A 22886-nucleotide genomic window follows, 5' to 3' on the forward strand; every position below is an offset into this window, starting at 1 on the left:
AGTGTCCTGTCACGGGCCCACGGTGCTGTGCCCAGAGGAAGGCGAGGACAGGGTATTGCCGCATGATTTTATTACTATAAATAAACAGTAAAAACAAAAAATGATGCCAATCAGAGTACATCAGGTAATAGCACGCTGAGGTCAAGACGGGCCAGTGTGCACCCCATCCTTCAAACAACTGGCACCAATACCAACGGGCAGGGTCAGGAGGGGGCTGGTGTGCATGCACTCACGTGTGCACATGTGCGCAGACAGCAGGCGGGGCGAAGCTGGGTGGCAGGAGAGCTCTGCTCACAGGCTCGCTGGGAAGAATGACCAGCCACTGCTGGGTCTCCCCCAGGTGTCGGCTGGGCAGAGCCCTGGCTCAAGCACCCGAGCCTCGGTCCCTCCCTCAGGGGTCAGTGGCAGGGCAGCTCCCTGGGCCAGGAGAGCAGCAAGAGCACGGGCCCCAGGCCCACTGGGCAGCTCTGCTCCAGGCACTGGCACCAGGTGCCCCGTCTGCTGCAAGCTGCTTGCAAGCACAGCGTCACAGCTGGGCCCTCGACGCCCTCTTTCCCCCGGCAGGTCCTGCTACGGAAGTCTTGCTGCTGCAAAGGGATATTTAAATTCCTACAGGCAGCTGGGGACGCAGCTCAGGCCCCTCCCTGGTGGGTAGGTGGGCAGTGCCACTGGCTGAGCAGAAAGGCTCCATGTGGGGACACTGGAGGGGAGCAAGCCGGGACGTGAGAAGGCACAGGGCACAGTGACCAGGGCATCACCCCACGGTGGGGCCAGCCCCTGCCTCGCCCATAGCTGCCCAGGCTGCACGCTGGAAAGGCCCCCAGTGCCAGGGGACCCAGAGCGGGCCCTGCCACAGCAGCAGCGAGAACCAGGGTGCCACTGGGACACGCGGGTGGGCCGACAGGCGCTGTTCCCTTCGTCAACTGTGACTGCGCCCCAGAACGTCTGTGAAGACGCACTTCACCCACAGACCCGTTCTCTTCTGCTGGTCTGCTAAGTGCTCAGGGACCCTGACCCTGGCATTTGGGGAACTCCCAGGGCCAGTGCCCAGGTAGAAAGTCACTGTCCTTCATCTTGTGCCATTTACAAACATATTGACCATAGAAAAAGAGGGTTTGAAGAGTGGACAGGTCACTGTGCTCTTTGATCGAGGGTCACCATGGCCCCTCAGAGCCTGGTGGCCGTGAGTCATGCCGACAGCAGAGACTGGAATCACGCTGGGGCCAGAGCAGCCCCTTGGCAGTCTGAGGGTTCCGTGCTGTCAGTTTGGCCTAACTCTCAGAGTGGGGTCAGGTCAGTGGTCCCAGGGTCAGGACTGGAGCCACCAAGTGGAGGCCAGGGGGGACCAGTGGTGCCAAGGCTGCCGAGGCTGCAGGATGTCTCCATGGACGTGGACCATCCTGTGGGCAGGAGCACAGGAAGGTGTGGTCACACTTGGCTGATGCCCCATGGTACCTGCTACCATCAAGTCACCAAAGGACAGGGCCCCCCGTTGTCCCCACTGCAGTCTGATGGGAACAGTACATGCACGCCAAGTGGCCACGTCAGGGACCTGGGGGAACCTTCAGACCCAGCGGAGGTGAGGTCTGGCCCCCTCGGGGTATCACCTTGAGTGTCTGGCAGTGGAGCTGCTAGCCCCGTGGGGTCTCCCGGCCTTGCCCTGGCCAGCACGTCCCAGATCTGAGTGGACGCTGCCCTGCTGAGCAACTGGGCTAGGCTGGAATTCAGCCAACCTCAGGGCCAGGAGCAGGGAGCAGCTTCCCCAAGGCAAAGCGAGACCTTGGGAGTCCACCTGCCTTCTGCAGAGGATGCTGTTCATTTCTGGGATGTCACCTCCTCTATGCTACGAGGCACTCTGTCCCTAGACTGGGGTGCTCCAGAGGTGCCTATGACAGGCACAGCCCTCTCATGTGAGAGGGGTGCCTGGACAGGTTGCCTCAGAGCCACTGTCTCCAGGACTTGCAGTTTCCTGCAGGACACAGCCCTGCCATGCAGCCCCAAGCAGTGAACTACTGTCCCAGGCAGGTCGCCTGAACCAGAGCACCCTACTTCTGCAGTCTGACCTCAACTGCAACACCCAACTAGCATCTCCCAGTGGCTAAGCACCCCTGGGTTCAACCCGTGGTACCAAAAAGCAAGAGTAAACAGAAGCAGGGTGGAGACGAGAGGCCCTCTCCAACCAAAGAGTGTACACCCTGGAAGACAGCTGTACAGGCGCTGGGCCAGGCAGCGGGCAGACGGCTTCCCTGCACGTGAGAGGAGCCAGGCTCCCTAGAGCAGCTCCTCCAGGGTCACATCTTTGAAGGCAACATGACTGTTTATCTTGACTCCAGAAGCCCAGGAGCTTCAGCGCCCCACTTCCACCCCTGGCTCTGAATGTCTGGTTTGAAGCGGATCCCAGCAGAGCAGAGCAGGGGCGCTGAGCTGAGGGCCTGGGCCTTGGGAAAGGAGAGGGAAGATCAAGACTCCACTGGCTCTTTGCCCTGCCTGGGGACATGCTGCGTTGTCTGGGCAGGTAGCCCAGGCAGCCCTGAGGCAGGGGTGGCCTGGCCCTCTGCTTGGACCCCTGCACCCAGCATGGCCTTAGGCCCCTGCATTCTTGCTTTCTACTCGCAGCTCGCAGGGCAGAGGTTCTGCCAATGGCTCCCCAGCACCAGGTCCAGGGCCTGCTGTGCCCTTGGGAAGGACCAGTGATGACCACCTGGTCCTCAGCAGAAGGCAGACAGGGAAAAGGACTGTGTGCACCCACTTGAGTGTTCCGGAAGGGGCCTCAGGCAGAGGTCTGCTCTAGAGCGCCAAGCTTGCAGGACACCAAGCAGACCTGGGCCTGGCCAGACTCATACTTTGGGGACTGCAGGAGGTACCAAAGCAGGAGGTACCAAAGCAGGCTCCGGCCCCCTGGGGACAGAGCCAGGACCCACCCCAGGCCGGGCAGGACCCCAGGGCCAGTACCTGGCAGGTAAATGTCAGCAGGAGGGCCTGGCTGGCTGCAGCCTTGGTGCTCAGGGCTGCTGTCCTGCAGGACGTCCTCGATGGAAGGCACCCGGCTCCCTGCAGAGTGGAGGGCAAGGTCAGGACCACCGTGTGGCGGGTCCTGGCGCCCCAGGCCTGTGCGACAGCTGACCATCCTGGTCCCCTCACTTTCCCCGGACCCCAAGGTGGACAGTGCCTTTCCTTTTCTGTCCCTCCCTCTCCCGCTACGTGGGTGCTTGTGTTTGTGTCACAGACATCACACACCCATGTTTCAAAAACCAGGTCAGCTGGTAACGAGTGTCAGCTGTCCCTGCTCAACCCTGCTGAAGAGCAGGCGGCCGCAGGGCCATGGCCTGTGGCCACAGCAGCCCTCGGTTCCTCAGTCTGGGACCTGCACTTCTCAGGTGGTCAAGTATCCTCTGGCGCAAGAAGGGCTTGCCGCCATGCCGTCTGTCCCAGGACACACGGTGTCCCACAGCTGAGGTCACACCAGGTGGGATGTAGCTGCTAATCATCCACTCAGACCAGCGGCTTCCAAACCTAACACAGAGAGGCAAGGCCCGGAGGGCTGGAGGGGCTGCCAGAACCACAGTGAGCCTCACACGGCGGGCGGGGCTTCCCGGGAGGCGCACGGGCCAGCCCAAGGGTGACTGATTCATTCTGGGGCCTTCGCCATACAATTGGCCACGTCTGTGTCCAAGTTCACTGGCTTCAGGCCTCCCTCTTGCCAGCTGAGCCTCGCTTTCCTCATCTGTCCAGCAGCAAGGCTGGTGAGGAACGGCCGTACGTGGTGGCCTGGGAGCCTCAGCATGTGGGCGGCCACCCTGCTCCCCAAGGGGCCAGGGTCGCAGTAGCCCCCGTGTGCTTAAGACCTCTGCTGAAGGAGGTGAGGATACACGTGCCACCCCTGCTCACTCTGAAGGGCAGAGGGGTGGCAGGCAGCTGATGTGCCCCCAGGACTTCCCAGGTCTTGCCCAGGAGCCCTGCCACACGCTGGGGGCTGGCCGGCCAGAAGACCTAGGCTGGAAACAGTGGCCGCTCCTGGTCCTGGGGGAGGAGGCGGGGAACTGCGCGGCAGGGCTGGCCCACACCGCACGGCACAGCTCCGGCACAGCTCTGAGGCCTGCTTTCCGGGAGGGTGGGAGCTGGGCTGCAGAGGGAGCGGGCTCACCTTGCTTCAGCGAGGACGCATCCGCCTCTTCTGCTGCGAAGCTCTAGGAGATAAAGGAAAGGCTGCCTGGAACTCGGTGCAGGGCTGGTGCCAAGAGCTGCGGCACGGGACGCCGGGCAGAGTGGGGCAGTGGGACATGCAGCTGCTCAGGACCCGAGGCGTGGTGGGTGCCGGGCTCTCGTGTGCCTCTCACCAGCCCTGGTCACGTCTCCATGCAGCACCCCTCCCACAGGCTGGGTCACGGCAATGTGACCCAGAGCCTGGCAGTGTGGCAATGCCCAGGAGGGCAGGGCAGTGGCTCAGGCTTGGTGCTGTGGCTGGAGGAGGCCAGGCAGGGTCCCGGCTACAGCCTCCCCTCCAGGCCTCCCTGGGAAGGCGCCTCACCTCGGGGGAGCTCTCCCGCAGCGCCAGCTCCGCACCACTGGGCGGGAGAGGAGCATCTGAGTCCTCCGAGAGCTTCTCCTCGTCCTCCTCGTGGATCGGGGACGATGGGGACCGCAGGGTGCTAGGGACAGAGGGGAGGGAAGGTGGGTGGATGGGAGGACAGCCGGATGAGGTATGCCCACCAACAAGCCACGCTGGGCCTGCAGATGCCCCAACCTGACACCGACTGGGTGAGGCCAGAAGTGGGAAAGACGCCCCTGGACACACCTACACTAGCAGAGCCCGTGGCCAGTGCGGAGAGGTCACCAGGGACTCTTGGGGGATGCAGGCACAGACGGGAGATGAGAACTGACACGGGTAGGAAGCCACAGGAGGGTGTGGGCCTGGCTCTCCAGCAGCACAGCAGGCCTGCAAGTCTCCCTGGCCCCTAAGGGACGTGGCTGCCTGGAGGCCCTTTGTGCCTGTGACTGCCAGTGCTGTCACAGTCTGGGAAAGGACCATGGCCGCTGGCTCAGCAGCGCTGTGCACCAGTTGCCACCGCTGGCCACTGTGCTGGGATATGCCCAAGTGACCAGCCACAAAGCCCAGGATCCTGGGCAGAAGAGGGCACACGCCCTGCAGGCTGCTGAAGGAGAGGGCAGCGCGTGGCGAGGACGACGGACGCCGTTCTGCTGGGTCACCAGCCAGATGACACACAGATAAACCTCGTGCTCCTCCTGTGCTACCCACACGCACCCTCCTGGAGGGGCGGGCCAGCTGCCCGGCTCACCTGTCTGGAGACTTGCTCCTGGGCTTGGCCTGGTGGCCACTCTCCAGGATTCGCTCCATCCCAGCAAGCGGACAGCTGGCCTGGGAGAGGCCGTCTGAAACACCCGAGTAGGTGATTTCTTCATAAAGGGGGGCCGAAGGGATGGCCGGGGACACAGCACGAAGACCATTGAGTGCCTCCAGCAGGGAGATGGGCTCATAGCCAGGTGGGATGCTGTCCGAGCTCTGCAGGGACAAGGACAGGTGAGGAGGGGCCGGCCAGGCACCCCGCCCACGGCCACGAAGCCCCAGACACCGGGCTTCTCCCAGGGACACTCTACTCCACACCCTCCTTGCTGACCCTCTAGCTGCTCCACCTTCAGGGACTCGAGGTCCCCTCCTTCACGGCCTTGAAGCCATCCTGCCTAGGGCTCCCTCGGCCATCAGCCAGAGCTGGCTCACACCCTGGACACACAGATGCCCATGTCAGCGGCCAGGATGAAGATGCAGGGCACCCACAAGGGCTCCCCACCCTTGGCTAGCCCGGCCTGGCTTCCTGTTCCCGCCTTGGGGGAGAGTGAAGGGTTAGTGAGGGGAAGGCTGGAGAGCGGGAGGGCGAGCCATGCCAGGGCAGAGACCGCTGCACACGCCCCGCCCGGGAGGTCTGGCTCCAGGAGCCCCACCCTGGGCAATGGGCACCTGTAGCAAGAGGCACTATCGCCCCCTGTTGGCCGCAGGTGGAACCCACAAGGCCAGGGGCCAGGGAGCAGCCGGCCACCAGGCTGCTCAGAGGGGAGCAACTCTCTCCCGCTCTCCCAGGACCAGGTGACCCTCCCTCGGGCTTGCCACGCCAGCGGCAGAGAGGAGAGGGCGGCAGGAGGGGCTGGGCCTGTGCTGTCCTGGACCTCCGTCCTCCCCTGCTCCCACGTGCCTGCGACTTAGAGTAAGGACTGCCCTGAGCTCCTCGCCACTCCAGAAAGGAAAGCTCCCTCTGGGCTGCTCCTCCACCCCTCTAAGCCACCCCCAGGGTACACGGGGCTTCGACTGGGTCTGCCCAGTACGGGAAGGCTCTGGGCTCTGGTCCAGCTGCCACCCACTACCCAGTCCCCTTGCCTGTTCCCTGGGGTGCAGGGAAAACGCCAGAAAACCAGAGTCCTAGGCCCAAAAAGCCAAAATCCAAGGGGCAGAGAGCAAGGGAATGCAAGACCAAGAAGCATGCGCAGGGAAAACTGTCTGCAAAAAACAGCAGCGACGTTAGTTCCACCTCCGACATCCATTCCACTGCCAGCAAGAAGAAAAGGGAAATGGGGCCTTGGGAGCCAGAGGCGGGCGAAGCTGGAGGAAGGGCGCGGGTCGGCCGCGTCTCCGGGGCGGGCAGGCTGGCTTTCTGCCAACAGACCTGGAGCTTCTGCCTGTTCCACAAAACTCCCTTCCTGGCCAGGGACACGGGACTGGGGAGAGCGACCAGACAGACTGCGTTCATCACACCTGAGCCTGGGTGGGCGACTCCCCACACTGCTGGCTAGAGCGAGGTGCGGGCGGGACGGTCCTAGGACCAAGCACACTTACTGTTTCCCTTTTAGGGTTCTTGCTGACCAGGGAGGCAGGGTGCGACTTTGATTTTTTAAAGGGACACTGTCAAGATAAAAATCATACGTTTTACAACCACCACCCCCTGAACGGCGCTGGGCTGGTGGGCAGGGCCTCTGGTTTGCTGTCCTCCAGGCACCAGGCAACCCTGCGCTTCATAGGACCCTCAGGACCACACGCAGCGCGAGCTCGGATGTGGGCTCTGGGCAGTCTGCCGGCTCACTTAGCCACGCAGCTGGCCCTCTCAGAGCAGCAAGGGGTGGGGCCTGCCCGTCCCCAGCACCACCCACCCACGGCCTAGATTGCCCAGGTAGCAGGTCTTGGCCGAGGGGCGCAAGAATGGCTGGGTACTCCACCCCTCAACGATCTCAACTACTCCCTGGAGAAAACGCCAGGCCTGGGCTTCTCAGCATGACATGAAGGGCAGGGGTGAGGAGCCCGCACAGGAAGGGCTCCTGGGAGACACTGTGGCTAGAGCTGTCGCCCCAGCAGCCCTGCACTGGGAGGCGCCTTGACTCAAGAAAGGTAAGAGGGAACAGGAAGGGACCTGCCTGAGCCTAGGCCACCAGGGCAGAATGGGGGGGGGGGGGGGGTGCAAAACCAAGCACCAAGCTGCCACCACTGGGTGTGAGTCAACCCTCTGACACACGAGGCGCCCTCTTCAAAGGGCAGAGGCCTCATCCCCCCACAACCAGGGGTTGGTGGAAGACACCAGCCCTGTGAAGCCCACGCTGGACAAGCTGGAGGCAGAACTGCCAGGCTAGCCCATGGGGGCTGGGTGGCCTTTGGTGACACAGGCCCCTCTGGGGCAGCACACTTCTGCAGCAGCTGCCAGAACACATCAGATTTTCAAAAAGAAGCCAAAAATCTGGGGTTTAAGGGAAGTTTCCAAGCTTTTAAATATTAGCCCAATTTTCAGAAATGTGGACAAACACACCTTGCCTCCTGCAGAGAGGTCAGCTAGGCCCAGGCCAAGAGCCTGATGCAAACTAAGGAGGCCTGCGAGGAACTTCCTGGAGCAGAGGCTTCATCCTGCGGGTGTGCAGGGCCACTGGGCTTACTGCTCTTTTTTTAAACAGGAGGCAGGGCCTTCAAAGCCACTGGACCCAACAGCCTCAACAGATAGTCAGGAAAGGGGCTCAAACCAGCAGGGAGCCCAGGGGCGGCTCTGCCCGGCAGCCCTCTCTCCCAGGCTGCCTGGGCTCTCTCCTAAGCCCACCCAGGCCTCTGCATCTCTCCGTCTGCCGAGGAGTCGCTCTGAATCCACTGCTCTCTCCCCCTCCCTGGCCTCTTTCCTCATGTCCCTCTCCATCTTCTCCTCAGGTCTGAGGCAAGCCCCCTGCGTGGCCCTGTGCAGGGAGCCTGGTGGCCATCTGCCAAGGCCCCTCGGGAGCCGTGCTGCACTGTCTTGTGGAGTCTTGTGAGGAAATGGCACCGTCTGCTCACTGAGAAGCAGACGGAGTGTCGACCTGGGACAGTGTCAGGCACTGGGTGAACCCAGACGAGGTGGCGGCTGCTCACACGGCCTGCCCTGGCTCCCATCAACACTCAGCCTCTGCAGGGGCCACACAGACGGGACGGCAGGAAGAGGCACATACCGAGTGCTCGTCGTGGTCCATGCTCTGGGCCAGGACAGGACTGAAGGAGATAGGGGACAGGGCCCCTGGCTTCTTGCGCACCGCCCGGATCTGCAGGAGGGCCCGGAACGCTGTGGCAGAGAGAGGGACTCAGGTAAGCAGGCAGCACACCAGCAGCACAGAGACACGGGCACCCCACCCGGGATGCCCCACAGCAGTCCCCATCAGGGCTAAACAGACCCTTAGCAAATGGCCACAGGCAGGGAGATAAAACAAGGCCACAACGGCACTGCCCAGGGGCAAGGGCCAGTGGAGTCTCTGAGCGGCGGGGGCCAAGACCAATGAAGCGCTGCAGGTCCTACGGCCAGTTGCTGGGACTGCAACTCAGGCTTCCAGGCTGTGGGAAGGTTCGCCAGGTCCCAAGGGGAATCCAGAGGCAAGGCTGGCCCCCTGGAACCGGGAAAGCACATGGGTTCATCCCACGAAATGGCCCAGAGGCCAGAGCATCCTGTTCCAGGACAGGGCAGGTGAAGAGTGTAGGGCATGAGACCAGGACAGGCAGGTTGCAAAGCAAAAGCAAAGGACGGGACAGAAGGCTTCCTCCTCGGAGACGCAGCCTGGCAACTCGACCACAGACAAGGTGCATCCAGCAATCCCTTCTCCTCTCCCCATCTCCTGACCACCCCCGATGGACACAGGCCTCGTGTAGAGAGGAGACCTTCCTTCCATTCACTTTGTGACCCCATGGCATCCAGGTCTCCTACCTCCCACCTCACCCAAGATTCAGTAGCCCAGGGATTGGGCTTTGGACTGGAAAGGGGTTCACTGAGCTCCATGTGAGGCAGAACTGGCCCCTCAAACCAGCCCTGCCCAGCTCACCCAGTGCAGGCTGGCCTGCTCTTGCTTCCTGACCCCAAGCCTCTGGACAATGCTCCAACCCCTAGAAAGCCCCAGGAAGCCCGGACAAGCGAGTCCCACCAGCCACTGGGACTCCTCTCTCTGGCTGAGCCCTGTGGGAACCCTGGGAAGCCTTGAGCTGCTGGGGGTCCTGGGAAGTCAGATTCTCAGAGGACACAGGGAAGGTGAGCCGACAGGGCTGCTCCAGAAGGGGAAGCCCTCACGGAAGCCTCCTCGGGTGCTGCAGACTACAGGGCCACTCACAGGGCAGACTCGGCCCCCAACACGTCTGCTTCCGGGCCACGAGGGGCTTGCAGACAGGCTAGGCTGGCCCCTCATGCTGCCCAGTCTTAACCAGACCGGACAGAGCTGTGTGCGGTCCACCTACAGGCTCCTGGTCTGGGGCGCACCCTGTGCTCTGGACCCCCAAGGCCACGCAGCCTCGCCCCCACACCTATGTGCCCAGACTGTCCCGCATGCACACGGGATGCACACGGGACAGGGGCACCCGTCCACGCAGCCTGGCTCCCACGAGGACCCTCACTACCAGCACCAGGACATGCTGCTGCTTTCTGGCAGCAGGGGCTGGTGCATGAGCCAGGACCTGCCACCACTGCCACCTCCCCGCTGTGCCCGCGGGCAGCTCTCAGAGCCCAAAAGGGCGGCGGGCGCCCAGCACACTTTTCCATTTGCAACTCCTTCTAACTTTCTCCAAAATAACTTCTACTTAGGGTTTTTGTTCACGGATCAATGTTGCCCGGGCACGCTCGGCCCTTGGCCCCACTCTGTCCTGGAGACAGACTGCAGATCTGGTGGCCCCAGGCCAGAAGCGGCAGCATACCCCAGTGGGCACGGACACACCTGCTGACAGCCAAGACCACGCCAGCCTGAAGGTCAAGGGCTGCTCTCCTGTCTTAGCAAGGGACAGGCAGCCCACTGACCGCCCTGGCCCTGGCCTGCTGCGGCGGGGCAGCCTGCATCTCCATGGCCCTCTGGTGTGGATCCTGGGTGGCACTCACGCAGTCGGCAGATGGGACAGTTGTTGGCCTGGTACCGCAGCGTGTCGGCACAGGAGGTGCAGAGGCACAGGTGGCGGCAGGGCAGGATCAGTGTGTCCCGCAGGTCTGACAGGCACACCACACACTCGTTGCTGTTGTCACTGTTCTCATCGTCTGCGGGCTGCAGGGACAAGGGCCTGCAGGTCAGTGACCTCTGCAGGCCCCCTGGGCCACCAGTCAGCCGTCTTTCACTGCCCTGGGGGCCACCATGGCCAAGCAAGGCCCAGAGGCAGGAGGCAGCCATGGAGGCCACGGCAGGCACCATGCTCACCGTGGGGATGCTGGGGACTCTAGAACTGGTTCTTCCTGCTCTCAGACCCAAAGAGGAAACCCTGAAGAGCTGTGCTGCACAGCATCTGGTAAATGCGACAACCCACTTGGTAAGGACAATCAAACAGGTTGAACTTGTTGGCAATGTTTCAATTAGATCCATAACGGCAGGTTTCAGCAAGAAAAGCGGCACGTGGGCTGAGAGCAGCGTCCTAGCAGGGGCACAGGCTAGCCAGCCTGTCTCTGTGAGGCTTCATTAGAGCCCAGCCACGACCGCCGTCCCGTGTCCACAATGCTGGCGGCTGCCACGGAACCGAGGGCCCACGGGAAGCCAGCCAGCCCTGGCGTAAAGGCTGAGCAGCGTGCGCTCAGCGGAGCCAGCCTGGCTAGGCGGCCTGTCCTCCTGGCCTGGAGGCCCTGCTATCCCGGGACTAGCCTGTGCGCTCGTCAGCAAGAATCTGACACCAGGCAGCCACTTCACTCAAGCCACTGTGCCTTTGAGACAATAAAGGGGCCAGGCACAGGGGCCACGCCTGCGACCCCAGCCACTTGGGAGGCTGAGGCAGGAGGATCGCGAGTTCAAAGCCAGCCTCAGCAACTTGGCAAGACTCCAAGAAACTTAGTGAGATCCTGTCTCAAAATTAAAAAATAAAAAGGGCTGGGGAAGGCTTGGTGGTTAAGTGCCCCTGGGTTCAATCCTCAGTACCAAAAAAATTAAAATAAAATAAAATAATAAAAGATATAAACAATAAAAAGGCAACCAAGTCCCAAGTTCACGCTCCTCAGTCCTCCACTGACCCTCTGGACCTTGCTCAGCTGCCACCAGAGCTGCCTCTACCTCTGAAGGGCATCCGCTGGTGTGCAGGATGCACTGTGAGGCGTGGGGCTGGCAGCAGGGGCAGCAGGGGGCAGCACTGCTCACCACTGGCGGTGAGGAAAGAGGCCAGAGGCAGTATCTCCATACCCAGGCCGCAGGAGGGGCAGCCCCTGGATCCCAGGTTGCCCTAGAGGACAGGACAGTGACTTATACAAGCCAGCAAACTCGCTGGAAAAAGGACACTATGTTCCATAAACCTTAGGATTGGATGGCCAAAGGGGCTCAGGCCTACCAGGGGAAGGCAGGAAGGACTGGCCCTTTTCTATCAGCCCTCAGCCAGGCCTGGGAGACCCCACAAGTCGTCCCCAGTGAGTGGACTTCCGGCATGGTAGCCAGCATGGAGTCCGTTAGCACCCGCCCCTGAGGACACACCTTGGTCTCCTGATTGTTCTTGTTCTCAATGCCGTAGATCTCCTGCAACAGGTAGCTGACACGGTCCACCTGGGGGCAGAGAAGGTACGCTGGGCCTCACCAGGCCCCATCCAAAGCCCCCTGTACCCTCTGGGCCCACACTGCCTCCAAGGCTCACATCCCAGAGGCAGGTGCAGCTGGGGAGCCTGTCCAGCACCTGCCCCTGGGAAGTGGGCCAACGGCAGGAGATGGACAGGAAACCTGCTACATGCCCAGTCCAGCTAGCAGCACAGGGAGGAGGGCTGAGGGCCTGGGGCCACGCTGCCTCCCAACTAACCCACCACCAGAGAAAAGCCACTCTGGATTCACTCATCCATCCACAGCCTGCAAGAGCAACCAGTCAAGGTCTGTGGGTAGAGGACAGCAGCCTATGTGGCTACTGCTTTCTGAATCTCCTTCCAGAGACATGAAAATGTCTCTGGTCTCTAAGACACCAAACCAACTTCTGTAAGTAGTGCCCTGTCCTGCTGCTCACCAGTGCCAGGGCCCTGCCAGCCAGCTCACCCAAGACAAGGACCCTGACCCCCACTGGGTGTCAGGTCCATGCAACATCTTCAGGGTTGGGATTTGACAAGGGTCACTCTACCTTCTAGAAGCTAATAAACCCCATTTCCACACTGCAACTTAAACAGGCCTTGGCGCCCACACACAGGACAACTGCTAACCACAGCCTCGGCAAACAGACCCCAGCCACGGCCCTCAGTCTCAGGCCAGGCACAGTGGCACATGCCTGTAATCCCAGCACCTTGGGAAGCTAAGGTAGGATTGGGAGTTCAAAGCCAGCCTCAGCAACTTATGTGAGGCCCTAAGCAACTCAGTGAGACCATCTCTTAAATAAAATATAAAAAGGGCTGGGGATGTGGCTCAGTGGCTAAGCACCCCCAGGTTCAATCCCCGGTACCAAAAAAAGTCTGAGTCTCTCCGGCAGCTCCAGTTAGGGAACTCCCCAGCTCCACTAAACCCCCACAGTGCTTAAGGATAATTTGACCAGAGAAGGACCATGAAATTAATGACGCTAAAGAGAAGCTGCGCTGGTCTATAGCAGTTGTCTGGGATTTTCCATCTTCTTGTCAGAAGCTGAAGGAGTCAATCCAAGTCTTTGCCCAATACGGCCCCATTTCTTGCACTTTGTAAAGCAAGGAGGCTGCAGTCTGTCTGTCTCTGCTTCCCCTCCATCCTTCCATTCAGAACATGCTTACTGAGCACTAACTGCATTACAGGCACCACAGCTCAAACTCAACGAGACTCAGGGTTCATCAGAGTGGCTATGGGGGTTGGGGTGTGGCTAGAGGCTGAGCCCTTGCCAGGCATACTTGAGGGACTGGGTTTGATCCCCAGCACCACCAAGCAAACAAAAGCGTGGCTATGGTAGGCAGTGGGTGCATCCCCACCCCCTGGAGACACGCATGAACCTGATGTCCTGGAGCACAGCCCAGCAGTCCAGGAGGAACAGCCCACAACCCCTGGATGGCAGTGTGCATGCCTCTCAAGTCAAAGGGGCGGTGACAGCCTAACACTTACGATTTGCTTCTGCTTCAGTGGTTTCACAGAGAAGCTGCCGTCCATGTGCTGCAGGGGAAGACAAAGGTTACCTGGCCAAGCCACCACCATGCTGCCCAGCCAGCTGCAGGCCTCCCTGGCAACCCACACCCACAGCCAAGGACAAGGCAGACATGATGGCCAAGGAGCCAGGCCAAGACCTCTCAACTGCGGCCTTCAGGCCTGGCTTCAAAAGTACCTGGAGAACCTTCTGAAAGACCCCAACTCTCCCCAGGTTGACCTCTCAGCCATGGCCAACATCCAGAAAGCACTCAAGAGAACAAAATCAAGACAGGCTCTTGCTTTCAAAGGGCCTGGTTTAGTCTGGAAGGCAACGCAGGCACACACACAGAACAGCTGGGAGCACTAAAAGAACAAAATGGAACAAATGCAACCTGTGGTGTCCAGGGAGACATGCTGTTTAGGTTGGACAAGGTTAATCGAGGCATCAGATCTGAGATTCTGAAACCACAATAATTACACCTGACCTTCCAAGTCAACCAAGACAGCATTCAGGATTGTCTGGTAAGGCTGGTGGTTCTGATGGAAATGTCTACTGTGCAGGACTACAAAATAAGCAGTTTTTACCGGGTTCTAAACCAGTAGCTCAAAATGGAACATTTGCCCGAGATGGTTCTCTCCTCAGTCAGAGAATGCACATGCGTACCACCTCTTCTAAGCAGGCCAAGTTGGGGAGCACAGTTGCCCAGCCCAGTGCAGGAGACAGAGGGGGCCAACCTCTGTCTGGGCACGCACGTGGGCATCCTGCACCCCTGGGCCCAGGAGGGCAGACCCAACCTCTCTGCTCAGGGAACAAGTCTAAGGGGTCCCCGGCCCAGCTGTGCAGAGCACTGGGTAACCTCAGAAAGGTCCAGGTCACAGGAGCTGGGCTCTGCACTGAAAGCGGCAGGGGCTGCAGGTCCACCCAGGGGTAAGGACCTGGCAAATCACCAGGGCCCCAGGCCAGTGCTGGAACACTCCACAGTTAAGAGTGCTGAGGTTGAAGGGCAGGAGGAGAGCGGGATCCACTGGGTCATTATCAAACAGGGACATGCCTTCTACCTGCAACAAGCTTCTGGTAAGCAAGCCACGCAGGGCATCACAGGAGGCAGCAGGCCTGGTCCACCCGCATCCTCCAGAGCATCACGATGTGCTGTGCATGGAGCCCGGCCCTGGGCTACACCACGAACCACAGCTCTGACTCAGACATCAATCAGGTAAGGACAGAAGGGCTGCCCAACCCTGTGGGATCAGGGTAAATGCAAGCCAGGTAGGAAGGGGCAGTGCATCAGGTGGGATGTGACAGGTACCAGGTGACACCTGAGGACGCTGGGCCTGGTGGGAAAGGGTCAGGGCAACAATCTCTCCACATCCTAGTGGGAAGTGAGGGTTGGCCTCAATCTAGAACATTCTCCCTTGCCACTCCAAATCCCTTTGAAAAGTTGGCTGATGGGGATGCTCAGCCTCAGAACAGGTCTCCTGGAAGTTGAGGAAGAGCTGGGCCATCTTCCACCTGCCCCAGCTCTGACCCTTGGCTCCCTGCACCAAGCCCTGACTCCCCAGTCAGCTTCTGGTTTCAGAAGACCACCCCTAGCCCCAGCTCCTAGGTCACTGGGGTCGGCGACTGGGATGGCACTTACCTTTTCAAAGGCAGCCAGAAGTACGTGGGCGTGGCCAGTCACTTCCACAACTGAAGCCAGGAGAAGGAAGAGAGAGGAGAGGACAAAGCTGTCAGGGCAAATGCGCCCCACCCGCCCATTAAGGTGCCTTCCAACCAGCTCCTCCCCAGGTGTGCCACCTGGAGGCCTGTGCCCACCTCACCCTCCTCTGCCAGGGACTTTGTGCCTCCCCTGGCAGCTCCCGAATCCCGGCCCCATCCTTGGAGCTCCCCCATGGTCCCGAGCCTGCAGGTAGGGACGTGGACACACTGTCAGCTCTGGAAGGGACACCTCTCATTGACTGGGGTAGAAGGGCCTCAGGAAGCAGCTTCCTCCCTGCAAGGCGCACATGCTAGGAGAGGAAGAAGAAAAGCCACCCAACCCCACTCACCATCTCCTTCGTCCACCACAGCCTGGATGACCACTGGAAACACGCCCCGGTCCAGGTCAAAGTTCAGCTGAGGAGGAAAGAAAGCAAGAATGGTCAGGACCATGGCCAGGGAGTCAGAGAAGTCTGGTGAGCAGGGTGATGTGAGACAAAGTTCAGAGGACATGGGATGGAATGGCATCCAGGACACAGCAGCATCACCCAACCATCACCGCCATCCATTTCCAGAACTTTCTCTTCTCCCCAAACTTCATTTGTAACAGGCAGTGACCCCCCTGCCCCACCCCGGGCACCCACTCATCCACTTGTCTCTGTGAATTGCTTCTGCTAGTTCTGGACGCTTCCTGCACATGGACTTGTGGCTTCTGTCCCTGAGCACAATGCTTCTAAAGAGCCACATTGTAGTTCAAGTCAGTTTCACGTCTTTTTGCGACTGCACAGTGTTCCCAGGTGTGGAGGGACTGTATTCTGCGTATCCATCCACTGCTGGCAACATGGGCTGCTTCTGCATTGTGGCCATGGTGGGCTCTGCGGCGTGAGCCCTGCTTCCCGTCCTCTTGGTGTATTCCGTGGACGGAGGTGCTGGGTCACGGTTAACTGTTTAGGTGCTGAAGGAAAGGTGCCTGGCTTGGCCCCCACCCATGATGGGAGGGGAGGGATGGAGATGTGTGGCCATCTGGGGTCAGGAAACCTCCTCACTGCTCTCAAGGTAAAGCTGTCGCCCCTTAGCCCGCAAGCCCCAGGGACTCAGCTCAGGCCCAGCTCCAAGCTTACACACCACAGCAGCCTCAACCAGAGCAGGCCCCGTTCTTCATGGGTACCTGTGCCCTCTAGCTCTGGGCCCTCATCCTGTACCCTGCTGTCTACCCCAGTCTGGGTCTCAGGAAAGGCTTGCTTGGGCCCCCACAAGTGGGCAGCCCCCCAGAACACATTCTCAGCTCTTGTCTTCTCTAGTCACTGGAGACCTGTGTATGAGGTCACGGGGTCATCCTCAGTGTCCTCAGTGTACCCAGTGTCCCGCTAGATGGAAGATGCAAAGGATGGGGCTCTGCCTACCAAGTCTCCATGACGCCCCTCGGTGTCTGGCACAGAGAAGCAGCAGACATGAGCATTTTAGTATTTGTCCTCAAAAAAGATTGACTAAAGGATGGATATTGACTGTACAGTGCTAAATACGCCAAAACCCACTGAACTATATATTTAGAACAAGCAAACTACATGGCACGTGAATTACATCACAATGAAACTGCGAGAAACAGAAGAAAAAAGGATGGAACCCAGAGCCAACCTCCCCGAGCCAGGACCACCAGGGGGAGAAGGGACAGGCCCTAGAGTCAGCCTGCAGCAACTGCCTGCCCTGCAGGACATCCCAGGAGAGCTGCTCCTGGCCTGGAGCACTGTAATCCTGAGACCATGGGAGTCCATGGCTGTGTGAACCCTGAGTTCACACCCTGTGAACAGAGACATTCCAGAACAAGCCCTGGCAGAGGAGCACCTGCGGAGCCCGGCGCAGGATATGCAGGCCCACATCCCTTGCTGGAGTGCCCTCGTGAAGCGGGCAGTAGGAAATGAAGTTGGGAGTGTGCTCCCGTCCAGTGTCATGTCCACTTTCAGCCCTTCTACCTCTCTGAGCCTCAGTTTCCTGCTCTGTGAAATGGGTCACTGTTGCCCAACCATGCGGTTCAACACCGTGCAAGTGAAGTCCTCCCACGGGACCCATGCTGCACAGTGGATGTTGATGCTATTCACGAAACAGAGGGAAACGGTTTTACCTCAAATTCGTTAACACAAAGAGCTTCCTACTGAAGATACAGATGAGGAGAAAGAAGGCAGAGAAAGAAGAGCAGTTGGGGTGGGGAACCCAGAGACATCCAGGTAACCAGAGGTCCACCTGCCGTCTGCAGAGGAGGCCGGCACGCCGCCCAGTGATGACACCATGTCACCAGGTGGTTTGGCTGCCCTGCCCAAGGCCAGCAGCCTCCCTCAGCACATGGATAACACTGGGTTCCCAGCATCAGAGGCCGAGCTTCCCCCTGAACTGCCCATGTGAGAAGCCTTGGGAAGGCAGCCCTCAGCTGATAAGCCTGTAACCTGCCAAAGCCCACACAGGCCCGGTCTCCACATTGCTCCCGAGGGACAGCCATGGCTCTGGCCAGGTGAGGCTGATGGGACATGGACCAAGGCACTCACGGACAGAGGCGGCCAGTCAGAGACACAGGTGCTGGGGGCAGCAGGGAGGTGGTGGGGCAGCAGGCCCAGGAGCAGCAGGTGCTGGCCCAGGGCCACACTCAGGAGGCTGGGTCCTCACTTCTCACCGTGAGCAAGCCTCAACCCCAGCCTAAGCTCCCCTTCTACAAGGGGACAGAGACCAGGCCTAATGCAGAGGTTGTGAGCATGGGACCCAGGACAGGAGGCTCACCCAGTGACGGGAGCTGAGTGACGCCTCTGGTCAGGGGCGGAGCAGGGTAGCTTACAGTGGAAAGGAAAGGAAAAGGAGTGGTGGGTGGCCAAGAGGATGGCACAGGACGAGGCTGGGCAGGGCTCTGTGGAAACAGCTGCATATCTGAAAGCTGCAGGCCAGGAGTGGACATGATCACACACCCCAGCCCAGCAGGCGGGCAGTTCCTGGGAGTCTAGGCTCAGAGTCGGAGGGAGCTTCCTTCCCAGGCTCCTGCCTTGCTCCAGAGTGACCAGCCATGATAGGAGGCCCCTCGGGGAGCCTGCGTCCCAGAGCTCCTGGTGGGAGGTCCTGACAAGGACTGATTAAGCCCACAAAAGAGGAGTTCAAGCACTGGCAGCCGTTCCTGTAGGTGGTGGAGCCAGAAAGCAGAGCTTTGTGGACACAGCCCTGACCTGCCTCTGGGCAGGAATCCAATTGTGTGCCCAGTATCTTGGGGCTAAGGGGCCCCTATGCTCTGTGAAGCCTCCACACGACCTGCATCATCCTGCAGCCCAAGTGTGGACAGCCGTGCAGGGCTGGTGTCCAACCACGGGGGAGGTGCAAGCAGTCACCTTGGCCCTTCTCCCGCCTCCTGCTGGCCAATTAGAACTTACAGGCACTGTGCATGCCCTCACAGACCCCTCATGGCCAGACTGGCCACACTGACCCCCCAGACACGCCCACTGCCCAGAGCTTGGCTTACAGCTGGGGGTCACCTGCAAGACACCCAAAGCCTACGACCAGGCACAATGGTGGGAGGACAGCCTGCTGCCATCTCCAAGGCTCTAAGGTAGACATTTAATTTTAACGCAAGAACAAGGGATCTTTCTCAGGGAACGCGGCCACCCAGGGAGGAAAAAGCCCAGGCGGTTGTCCCAGCAGGAATCAGGCTGGAGTTCTCAGGCTCAGCAGCCCTGGAGGGAGCCTCCGGATCCTATCCCACAGAAGCCCCCAGACGAGGGGGTCAGCAGGTCCCAGGCCAGATGGACACCGGGAAATAAGGCAAAGGGTGAGGAGGAAGCCCAAGAGGGGTGGGACAGAGAAGCCGCCAGTCACAGCCCACAAAGGCCCTGGAGGAGACGGGAAATGCTGACGGGAAGATGTTCACAACATGGCTTAGAAACAAACACGGCGGAAGGGATGCAGCGGTGCCACAGGCGCACTGTCCCAGGGCTGTGCAGGAGGCGCCCCGTCAGGCCTCGCGGCCCCTCGGTCCCTCGGTCCCAGGGCGTGTTCCACAGAGAACAGGGCCCCAGCAGCCATTCCCAGTGCTCACCATGGAGAGGAGGCATCTGAACAGGCCCAGGGCCCTGGCTGCCCGGGTGTGGGCGGAGCCAGGACAAGGGGTGGGGCTCCGCGCGAGGGTTACCTCATCATCCTTCCACTCGGAGAAGTCGATCTTGAAGGAAGGCAGGGAGAAGTGCTGGCTCACCCCTCTCTTGTAGTGGACGGTCTCGGACTGCAGAGGAGGGCTCTTGGGGCTGTACCTGAGCAGCAGAGAGGGCAGACTGCCAAGGAGCAGGGCCACACCGCCCCCTCCTCCCACAGCACCCGCGGTCACCCGCCGGACTTCTAGGGCTCCCCCCAAGGCTGCCTGCCTCCCTCTGCTCAATTTGCAGCTCTGCCCAGTCACACCTGGTGACAACTTCCAGAGCCCACACCTGCTTGACACCTCTGCCACCTTCCCAGATGCGGGACACCTGCCCACCGCGTTTTGGTTTCCTCACTGTTTTCTGAATGGACAAAGTTCAGAGCGCTCCTCCCTGCCCACCATGCCAACTCCTCCACCCAAAGTGGCCAGCATGTGGCTCTGGAGTCAACACACACTGGGCACACATGGGCACAGGACTCCCCCAACATCCACCCACACGCTGCCACTGTCGGGCACAAGGGGCCGAGTTCCCTGAGCCAGGCCACAGCTCCCCTGTGGGGAGGCCCGGGACACCAGGGGTCTCCACGATCTTGCCACTCCCAGCACTGCTTCAAGCACCACCCTCTGCACTAGGTTCAGCACCACACTCGGGGACACGCCAGGCAGACCCCCCAGGAGGGCGCTCTGGGTCCCAGGGCACAGGCACTTCCAATCCCGCACACTGCGCTCTCCCCCCTTGGCTCCTCTCTCACGCTCGCTGTCCGGGGTTCTGAGGGTCTCTGAGAAAAAGGACACTGGCGAGGGCCGGGAGGCTGGGGCCGGGGGGAGGCGCTCCGTCAGGAGGGCTGCCTGGATGCAGGAGAGGGCTGCTCAGGTGGGCCTGGGCCTTCTTTTTGGACTGTGGGACCCTGATCCCAATCCTTTATCTGAGTCTCGGTTTCTTTGTCAGAAGGAGGGCCAGGGGTCAGGGAAGGTGCAGGACGGCCAGCTGCCCTGCAACTCAGGACACAGCCGTCTGGCCGGCAGGTCTGTGTCCCCAGGCTTTGTCCTGGGATCTGCCCCACTGGAGCCAGTGTTCCAGGAGGGGAAGCAGGCCTTGTGCCAGGCCTCAGCAAGGAGGAGTGGGCATTTCCACTGCCACCTGGCCCCCAGGACACAGCTCAGGGAGGCTACGCGGGTCATCCTCTGCTTCCTCAGCTCTTGTAACAGAAGGAGGACCCTCTCCTCAAGCACGTTCACAGGATGTGACAGCACAGAGCGGGGAGGGTTGGGGAGCGTGGGGAGGCCGGCCACTGCCCATACCAGGCCCATCTGACCTTGGCAGCCCCCGGCACCTCCCCAGCCCTGGGCTCCTCCACTGTGGTGGCTAAGCCCAGCGACAACTCAGGAGCCACCCCTCCAAGCCATCATAGTGCAGCCCACACAGGGCACCAGGGCCCCGAGCGTCACGCTGGCTCTGGTTGCAGCAGGTCACCAAGCTTGCCCCAGGGCTCACGGGCTGTGAGGAAGGGACAGGGAGCTGGCACTGCCATCCAGATACTCCTGTACCTCCAGATTCCCTGCCTACGCTACGTATGTCCTCAGACATTTCTGTCACTAAAAAAGTAACCAAGTGTTGGGGTCAAACTGGAGCCTCAAGGTAAAAGGTCTAGAAAAAGGCACCTCTTCCCCCTGGAGGGTTGCCCAGGGAGGCTACTGGCTGCCCCGGAGCCCAGGCCCCGAGTCCCTGGGGAAGGATGGGCATCCAGGGCCTCACCTGATAGAGTGCTCCCTGCCACCAGCTCACCAAGGGCTACTTATGGCACCCATGAGCTACGTGAGCCCCAGCAACTTAGTGAGGCCCTAAGCAACCCTGTCTCCAAATAAACCACAAAGAGCTGGGGCAGTGGCTCAGTGGGTTCAATCCCCAGTACCAAAAACATATATGTGAATGTATTTGGTCTCTACCAAATGGAGCTCCCAGCACGGAGCTCCCCAACCCTTAGAACCTCCTGAGTGATAGAGGGTCTTTGTTCTAAGGAGGTGACTCTGGGTGGGCTCCTGGAGGTGGCTGACTAGAAAGAATAAGCCTGACCAGGGCCTGGACTTTCAGTCCCCACTCAAGAACGGAGACAGACTCCTGTGCTCACTAGTAACCAATGAGGCCTCTTCGTGCCAGACCCCAAGGCAGGGCTGGGGCCAAGTGCCTAGCCTGCCAAAGGCCTTGCCAAAGGAAGAGAGAAAGCAAAACGAAACCAAGTGCCGAGAGCACAGGGGCTGCACGCGGGTTTCCCTGTGGTGGTGACAGAGACGAGGCTCACAGGGTGGGAGCCCAGGACTCACACTGCCGTGCCGTTCAGGAACTCCTCCGCCGCCTGGCAGTAGATAGTGATGGCCACGCGGGCGTCGGCATCGAAGGTGAACTCCAGGCCGTACAGCACGCGGGGTGTCCCGCCATCCTCGGTGGGGCTGTCGGCATCCTCTTTGTACCTACCCAAGGGGCAGAGGGAGGGACTGCAGGGTCAGCTGCTTGGACACATCTGCTCTTGCTGCACATGCAGAGGCTGCCCCCCGTTGGGACACCAAGACCCAACAACCAGGCTCTGCTTCCCTTTCTTCCTGCCCCAGAGACAGGGGTGCACCCTCTTGGCTTAGAGATAGTCCAGGGACCCCAGGTGTCCGGGCACAGGCCCCAGGTGCCAGCAGGCAGGACAATGGCTTACCTCACCAGCCGGAGGGAGTCTTTGCGTATGTTCACCAGGCTCCTCAGAGTCTTCACCGGCTCATGGGGGGCAGGAGTGACATAGGGAAACTAGGAGGGAAAACCCACAGTAATCCCAGGTGACTCCCTGGAAAAGGCACAGGACAGGAGCAGGGGTCCCAGTGCAGACAGGCATTCCTGGGCTCTGGTCTCCTGAGGGGCTCTGCCGGACCCTGGGCTTGCTACTCATGTCACTCTCGTTTATACTGAAGGAAACCACAGCCACACAGGCAGCACGTGGGCTAAGGCGGTAACTCGACCTGGCCAGAGGGATCCCCAGGGGAAACCACCACAGCTGGGCTCTCAGGCTTCACTCCTGCAGGACACGAAGGCAACAGATCTACCCACCACCCCTGAGCACGGGTGAGGGCACACAGCCACACAGGAGCAGGCGAGGCCGGCACACACGTGGCTCTGTGCCACTTCTCATAGCTGCAGGAGAATCCACAGTGGTTTCAATCTACAGGAGGCCTGCATGAGCCAGGCCTGGGCAGAGGCCAAGGCTACAAACACACAGAGACAAGGTCCTGTTGTGCCTGCTGGTCCCATAGGTGGGAGGGGCAGCACCCAGCCCAGGTCTTCACCCGCAAGGCATCCATGGGTCAAGGTTTCACGTCACCCAGATGCTGTGTCTAAAACAGCCTGGAGAGCCCTGATTGGGAGGAGGCACACAGGCCCAAAGGATGCCCAGGATGCGGCGGCCTTAGGGTCACAGGGTTCAGCGTCTTGCCTGGCCTCTCTCCATCATTTAAAAACCCAGACTCAGCTGGGTCCAGTGGTGCACACCTGTAATC

General features: G+C 60.4%; 1 protein-coding gene across 3 annotated transcripts in view; it reads right to left on the minus strand.

Moving 5' to 3' along the window:
• Window positions 1-53: 53 nt before the first annotated feature.
• Window positions 54-22886, minus strand: part of Mgrn1 (mahogunin ring finger 1) — a 38338-nt gene continuing 15505 nt past the window's right edge. For 2 of the 3 annotated variants that reach the window (XM_047533633.1, XM_047533635.1), the window contains exons 3-17: window positions 22055-22143; window positions 21675-21821; window positions 19350-19467; window positions 15544-15610; window positions 15135-15184; window positions 13477-13524; window positions 11917-11985; window positions 10359-10518; window positions 8464-8573; window positions 6845-6910; window positions 5298-5521; window positions 4529-4649; window positions 4145-4187; window positions 2953-3051; window positions 54-1400 (exon numbers count right to left, since the gene is read on the minus strand). In XM_047533633.1, coding sequence (XP_047389589.1) covers window positions 1279-1400; window positions 2953-3051; window positions 4145-4187; window positions 4529-4649; window positions 5298-5521; window positions 6845-6910; window positions 8464-8573; window positions 10359-10518; window positions 11917-11985; window positions 13477-13524; window positions 15135-15184; window positions 15544-15610; window positions 19350-19467; window positions 21675-21821; window positions 22055-22143 — 1533 coding nt within the window. In that variant the 3' untranslated portion in view covers window positions 54-1278. The remainder of the gene's footprint in view (window positions 1401-2952; window positions 3052-4144; window positions 4188-4528; window positions 4650-5297; window positions 5522-6844; window positions 6911-8463; window positions 8574-10358; window positions 10519-11916; window positions 11986-13476; window positions 13525-15134; window positions 15185-15543; window positions 15611-19349; window positions 19468-21674; window positions 21822-22054; window positions 22144-22886) is intronic. The other variant, XM_047533634.1, reaches the window with a different exon arrangement.

Source organism: Sciurus carolinensis, chromosome 18 (assembly GCF_902686445.1).
Source record: "Sciurus carolinensis chromosome 18, mSciCar1.2, whole genome shotgun sequence".
NCBI classification, from domain to species: Eukaryota; Metazoa; Chordata; class Mammalia; order Rodentia; family Sciuridae; genus Sciurus; species Sciurus carolinensis.